The 7,792-nt window shown below is 33.5% G+C and overlaps 1 protein-coding gene and 1 long non-coding RNA gene across 4 annotated transcripts in view; one reads left to right on the top strand and one right to left on the bottom strand.

The window, feature by feature from the left end:
• The window catches only part of LOC147842649 (uncharacterized), a 149,389-nt gene that overhangs the window by 78,528 nt on the left and 63,069 nt on the right, over positions 1-7,792 (bottom strand). The gene's annotated exons all lie outside the window — the stretch shown is intronic.
• The window catches only part of stk38a (serine/threonine kinase 38a), a 41,451-nt gene that overhangs the window by 20,013 nt on the left and 13,646 nt on the right, over positions 1-7,792 (top strand). The window contains exons 1-2 of one of the 3 annotated variants that reach the window (XR_015496979.1): positions 2,926-2,996; positions 7,576-7,712. Coding sequence is in view for 2 of the 3 variants with exons in the window: in XM_087263082.1 (XP_087119208.1) it covers positions 7,582-7,712 (131 nt within the window). In the remaining variant the exon portion in view is untranslated. 3 annotated transcript variants of the gene reach the window in all.

Below are 7,792 nucleotides of genomic sequence, written 5' to 3'. Positions count from 1 at the left end.
TACAACATATGCTGGCTAAGTTGGCGGTTTATTCCACTGTGGTGACCCCTGATTAATAAAGAGACTAAGCCAAAAAAAAAAAAAAAAGAATGAATAAATGAAAATCAGCAGTCGCCATAACATTCCTTATTATCTGGGGTTTCTTACTGAAACTGAAGTTGTTGTAACAAGGTAACAACAAGATGCATCACACATACATTATAGAACAATTGCAGCAGTTTCCGTCACATGATGTGTGTGTACAGTAAACCTACGGCTTGACATCTTCATCTCTTAGGGTCGATGGGTTGCTTGGCTGACGTTCAGTTGTAATCCTTTTTTTGCGAAATTTAGAGGTGATTTCGTGACTGTTATTCATTCGGGTGAGTCTTGTTGCTAAAAGTTATCAAATTATTTTTAATTAACTACAATTTAGCCAGGAGAGTGGTCAAGAAGTTACCAAATCTAACAACAAAATTGCTCAATTGTAAACGGTTGCTGGTGATCTATTGCAGACTTGTTTGTGTAGCAGCTCCCTCATATGGTGAAAAAGAGCAATGACGTGAAAACCACTTGAGTTCTACAATATAAAAATGTCAAACAAAACTAAATTCTGACACACATTTAGACAAGCTTTTATAAGAGCAGACATAAATTATCAATAAACTTTATTTCTGATTTAATAGTTTAAAATAATAATTAATACAGTAACAAATGTATAGCTTGTTGCTGGTTAATTGAACTCATTTATTTTATTTCACTGGGTCCAATAGCAACAAAAGACAAACAGAACAATACAAACCACACAATATACATTTAAAAAGACAAATGTCAATACTTCATCAAAAGTGACTGATAACGCACCTCAGTAAGCCTAGGATTTATCAACAACATTAAAATGCTATTCTGAGAATTCTCCAGTCAACAAATAAACTTAAAGATCAAATTTCTCATTAAATCAGAAAATTCTCAAACTCTTACCTTACAAAATAAATCACTTGCACTGCACTATATAGGTTTTTTTTTTAAAGCAGAATCCTTATATAATCATTGTATGTTAACTGCAGCTTATGGAGACTCTTTTTTTTTTTAATGATTCCACAAAGGAGCTGTATTTAAAGAACAGCAATATGCTTGAAAGAGGTTTACTTTAATCTGCTCCAAGCACATATTAAACTTTCTCACCAGCATATTTGCTTCAACATAATTTTCGACGTTCTCTGAACATACATCATTATTTTTCAATTCAATTCACCTTATTTCTATAGCACTTTTACAATGTAGATTATGTCAAAGCAGCTTCACATAGAAGATTATAGTAAACTAAAAAAATAGTGTCAGTCCAGTTTTCAGAGTTTAAGTTCCGTTTAGCTCAGTTCAGTGTGGTTCAATATTCAATACTGAGAGTCCAAACACTGAGGAGCAAATCCATCGATACGCAGCTCTACAGGTCCCAAACCATGCAAGCCAATGGTGACAGCAGTGAGGAAAAAACTTCATTAATTGGCGAAAGTGAAGAATTAAAATAACTCGAGAGAAACCAGGCTCAGTTGGGCACGACCATTTCTCTCGTGGCCAAACGTCTTGTGCAGAGCTGTAGTCTAGGCGCTGAAGGCTAAACGCTGGACTTCAACGAAGACTCATCTGTACCTGGTCCTGGAGAGTCACAGGAATCAGTCACATACTCTCCACTCCTCCAAGACCACCACAGCAGCTGCTTAGGATACAGCCTTGTCCAGGATTATGTAAACCTTGGGATCATCTTGTCGCTGGTCTTGGATCACATCAGTGGTGCTCATATCCTATTGCTATCATTATCACTCATATCTCAGTATGACATGCCCTATATAGCCCTAAATAAAAACCGTTTTACTAACATTTCAAACTTGCCCTGACAAATAAAAATCTAGAAAAATCATATCTCTATGTCCTTTGGTTAGTATTATTTTGCACATTATATCTCTTTCGCCTCCCAGACTGCAGCTCTGCACAGAAAGTTTGGCCAGGGGACTGGCTTCAGTCTGTTTTTTCTCAAGGCTTTTTCCTTCACTTTTGTCAATCAGTAAAGTTTGTTCCTCACCAATGGCTGGCTTGGCTTGGAACTTGTGAAGCTGGATTTGTTTTTCAGTGTTTTTGACTTTCAGTAGTGTAAATTAAAACACACTCAACTGAACTAAACTGAACTTTCAATTGACTAGAGCTTTATGTTAAGCTGCTGCTTTGACATCTACATTGTAAAAGCACTATTGAAATAAAGTAGCAGCTGCTGAAAACCAGCCCTACTTGGGGAAAAGATAGCCAAATCATCAGTATACATGTAATGATTTACTATAGCATTGATCATATTTAGAATATAATAGTTTAATAGGTTAATTAATTAAGTTAATATTTAATAGGTTATTATTCGTCAATAGGACTAATTGTGGCAACACAGTGGCGCAGTAGGTTGTCACCTCACAGCAAGAAGGTCACTGGGTTGCTGGTTCGAGCCTCGGCTGGGTCAGTCAGTGTTTCTGTGTGGAGTTTGCATGTTCTCCCTGTGTTCACGGGTGCTCCGGTTTCCGCCACAGTCCAAAGATATGAACAGGTGAATTGGGTAAGCTAAATTGTCTGTAGTGTATGAGTATGAATGTGTATGGATGCTTTACAGAGATGGGTTGCAGCTGGAAGGGAATCCGCTGCGTAAAAACATATGCTGGATAAGTTGATGGTTCATTCCACTGTGGCGGCTCCAGATTAATAAAGGGACTAAGCCGAAAAAAGAAAATGAATGAATGACTTTTTGTATTCTGTTATTTAATATTTTGACGAACATAAACACATGATGCCTTAATGTTAATTGTAACAAACTGAATAGAGTTTTTTGTTTAAATTAACTACGAAGACAAAGACCTACAAGACCACCAGAGCGGAGACTTTTATTTTGTTCCCCTGCTTACCTCGAGCACAAACCCGGAAGAAGGAAATAATGTCCGTCGTCGTCTACTAGCTCGAGTCAGTTTGAGGTCGAGTGGAAGGTAAGCAAACAAGTACTTTTTCAAAGTAACACTGTGTTTACGAGTAACTAATATTTTTCTTTCGTTATTTCTGCTTACTTTACACATGTCGCTTGAGCTCTAAATAGACACTAAGCAGGATTTCAGCCGTTTCTCACTTTGCTTTGAGAGCAGACGAGTCTGAACAGACAGTTAGCGACTGCTGCTAGCAGACTGACAGTCCTAATACTCTACTGATGATGTTTTTGCGTTTCACACTTTTTGTTTATGTTTTTAAGGATTAGTCTGTGGCTAGTGTTCATCCATTAGTGTTAGTTTTGCTTAGAAATTGCACCATGGCTAAACTCACTAATCGTGTGGGTTTACTCTGTCAAACTTTAGTGTTTACAGTGTTGTTTTTTTGTCCGTCCGTGAATAAAGATTCTGTGTTTTTTATCAGTTCACGTGCTCATATCTTTTTGTTTTAATTTTCAGACTCGAGTCTCGACTTTATTTCATTAGTCGCACATTTATTCTTTGAGTTTAAAGAGGTCATAAGGCTTGGGTTTACTTTTGAAATGTACAAAATGCAAATAGACAGTTTGGCTTTGCACTGTCAGATTTGTATATATGTATTACTTATTGCATGTGGTTTCAAATGAAATTATTACCTCAGTCATCATTGCTTTAATTATCATTACTATTAGTAATAATAACAGTAATAATTAATATTACAGTAAAATCTGAAGGATCTTGTGACTCTGAAGCTAAAATTCATCATTAAAATCACTGAAATAAATGATTAAATTAAATTATTAGTTGTTTTATAGTGCAATAACATTTCACAATTGTACAATTTATACTGTAGTTTTGATTAAATAAAAGCAGCCTTGGTGAGCAGGATAAGCTTACTTTAAAACATCTAAAAGTTTGACTGAACCCAAACTTTTGATCAATAGTGTATTAGGCATGGGCCGGTATAAGATTATGATGGTATGATAACCTTGGGTAAAAATATCACGGTTTGCTGGTATCACGATATTATGATTACTGCAGGAAAATATGGTGTTTTTAAATGTCTGGTTAAAACTTATTTTTCCATGGAATTTACTATTCCATAGTAAAAAAAAAAATTAACATTTAAAATATTTTGAAACAAGTGCCAAGCTAAATAATTTTAATAAATCATTGACTTCTGTTGTCTTAATACGTTTAATAAACACTTGATTTCTTTTTAACTTGAAAAGGCATCTTTGGATATCTTTATTTTCTTTGGCTTTAAAGTAAGTCACTGTACTGTTCAGGTCTATAGCATGCTGGATGTTGGTTAAATAAGATCTGTTTTTCTGGACTGACCAGTAGCTTTTGATGTGGAGGGTCATTTTGTACTGGCGCTCTAAAAAACTGAATAAAATAGTCGTAAAAAAAACTACAAATACCTTAGGAACGGTATAACAGAAATTTTAAATGGTTTTAAAACCTTGACTTTTCAAAACCGCGGTAAACCTTAATACCGGTTATCATCCCATGCCAACAGTGTATATTAAGCTGATATAACTTCTGATTTTCCTAACACTTTGTTTCTTGAGTCACACTTTTTATTTAGACTGAAATTCCCCTTGCTGTCTGCGAGCTCTCTCAGTGACATCAGCTGTGGAAGTTGAGTCAGATGATAAAATGCGACGTCTGTTTGAATTTCCAAGCAGAGTACAACATATGTGCCTCTTTAGCCGCTGTCCTAATGCTTGTTTTGGCCACTGCGCAACAAAGGGCCAGTCAGGCTTCACAGACGTGGGATCTGTGGGAAGTGGATGACTGAGTGTTAAAGCAGTGTAAATATTGCAGCTGATGTTAAATGCAGCCTTTCACTGAATACCTGCACAAGAAGCCACTGTGAGGCTGGTAATGGAAAGAAATGCTAATTGTGATGCGAACCAGTAGATTAGGGGTCCGGGGAATTTCAAGAGGCCATGAGGGAGAGCTACAGGGTCTGTGGAAAAGACACGTAGGGTTCAGTTGACGTAAAATGTGATGATGTAGTAAAATCTAATGTTAACAAAGTAAATACATTGGTTTTTCAGAAATAATATATAGAGAAATTGATTTCTTAATCATTTTTAGTACAGAACAAGAGATAAAAAAAAAACAATACTATAGACCAATTTGAGGGATGTAAACAAAAACAATGGTCCCAACGTATTTCCTGTTGTACGTTTTTAATTTCTATTGCTTTCCGAGCCACATATTGATAAATAATTTTATGGCAGCTGTTTTGGCATTATGTTATGATTGAATTGCCTCTTTCTACAGTTATGAAATAGTTCAATGACAAGCAGGAAATGTTTATGGGCCAATGACATGACCACATTGAAATGGTCTATAATAGAAACTATATATTAGGGATGCAATGGTATGATTTTTTTTAAATACTTATTTTAATCATCAACAATTGACTGTCTATTGCTCAATTATTTAAACTTTTATTTTGTCATTAAGATAAAATTTAGTTTTGATCATATTTTAAGTTAGCATGTATTCTATTGAACATAGGTTGGATAGTTTAACCAAAATGGATATTTGTGTAAATTATATTTTCAATTCTTTCTTTTGCTTAAAATAAATATATAGCGAGTGAATCTCAATTAAAATGAGTTTACATGGAAGGGTTGAAATTTATTTTGATAAATTGAGAAAATTTCTGAATTTCTGCAACCCACAATGCTAGCAAAAATCTAACAAGACAAAATAATAATTATGTCTATGAGATATATAAATATATATATAAAAGACTTGTTAATGTTGGCTTCCATGATATTATCTACTATAGAAGCAAATAGCTTTTTGTTAAAATCTGGTTTCATCATTGTTTGAAAAAAAAAAAGTCATGAACTGGATGAACTATCATTTTAATATTCAACAGAGAAATAATGTTGTTGTTGTCTGTACATATTTCATTGTTGTTGTTTTGGTAAAATGGGAAGTATGTCATTATTTTAGTCAGAGACAAAAAGACAATAAACAACTCTGTGCCTGTAGTTATTTAAAAAAAATTTCATTCCAAAAAATTGCATTCCATTGTATTTTTATGCTTTAGTACACATGCTGATGTTTTTAAAACTAATTAAAAGCTTATAAATATTGGCTGACAGCTGTAGTGCTCAGCATTATTGAGTACACCCCATTTTGAAATTGAATGTTTGTATCCATTTCTCAGTGAATATAGGCAATGTATTTGGTGTATTTAAACAAAACAGATTTATTAAATGGATATATTTATTGAAATAATATTTTATCACCAAACATATTTAGAAATTGAAATATAATACAAATAAATTCAAGTAAAATATTGCAAAAAAAATTTTTTTACCAAATTTTTTCCATTTTTTTGGTTCTTGATTTTTCCTCTTTTTTTTTTATTGTTTTTTAATATTTTTCTTTAACACAAATTTGGGTGCACTCATTTTTGGACCGTTATCGCAAGCTATTTTGTTAGATTAGCTCCAGATTTTCTTCAGTACTGACCAATCTAATGTATTAGCACAAATATAATATTGAATAGCTTCTTATTAAAAATATTAATTTTAAAAGAGATTTGTGAGGGGTGTACTTATGCTGAGCACTGTACATTAATGCGTCTCTTCTAAAATTCTTTCAAAAATATGTATGGCTTGATAATAATACTCTTTCTTTTTTTCTTCTTCTTTTGTTTAACCATAAAAATCACATCTCTCTGTGATATATGTGGCCTTGTTTGCATACTGTTTATAATACAAGATAAGTATTAAGTATTAATGTCAGATCACAGTTAGACGAGGGGGAAACCTTCCTGTTTACACCTACAGGCAGGTTCAAACCAACTCTTTTGTATTTTCTTTGAGGCAAGAGTATATGGATGGGTGTATGCATGGGCCTTTTCTGATATATATATATATATTATATATATATATATATATATATATATATATATATATATATATATATATATATATATATATATATATATATGAAAACAGACAGCAGCAGTTTTTATTACTGCTCCAACAGATGCCAAAGATATTCTGGAAGCTGTGGATTTTTATTACAGTTTGGACTGGAAAGAGACTAAAAATTTTGTTTTAGTTTTTTTAATGTCTTCAAACCAACTTTAGATTTCAAATGGTAAAAGTGAAATGCCAATTGTTTGGTGCGCTTTAACAACACATCTTGTAATATTGTAGAAGTAGGTCAGCAGACGGAGAGCAGGTGGCCTTTTGTGGCAGTTTGAATGCATTCAACCACATCAATGTTTACATTTATGAAACCGATCTGATTAAATGTGCTTTCGACTACCTCTGGAAGTGGACAAGCTGTAAATGTTTTCAAGCTGTTTACACCTGTATTTAGCTTTATCCACTTGTAATCAGATTAACAAAAACGCATCTTAATGCCAGGTGTAAACAAGGCCTAGGAGATTAAAAACACCTTTCATAGGTTAAACATGAGGAGGAGGCACTGTTGCTAGATGCAAAGTTCTGAATTTACAGGCAGATTAATTGTGAATATGAAAACCAAACCATTTGTAATTGTTTTTAAATCTTAAACATATTCTGTTCATTCTAATGAAATGTTTTTTTTTGTCCAGTTAACCATGGCGATGACCAGTCAGACGACCTGCTCCTCGATGAGCAACCACACTAAAGAAAGGGTCACCATGGCTAAAGTGACCCTGGAAAATTTTTACAGCAATCTTATATCACAGCATGAGGAAAGGGAAATGAGGTAAGAACCAAATAAACGCAAAAAAAAAAAGCATAAATATAATAATAATAATAATAATAAAATCTTTTTTAGCTTTCACC

This window comes from Danio rerio, chromosome 8, assembly GCF_052040795.2.
Source record: "Danio rerio strain M-AB ecotype USA chromosome 8, GRCz13ab, whole genome shotgun sequence".
In the NCBI taxonomy this organism is placed as follows: Eukaryota; Metazoa; Chordata; class Actinopteri; order Cypriniformes; family Danionidae; genus Danio; species Danio rerio.
This window is presented reverse-complemented; position numbering and strand designations above follow the sequence as displayed.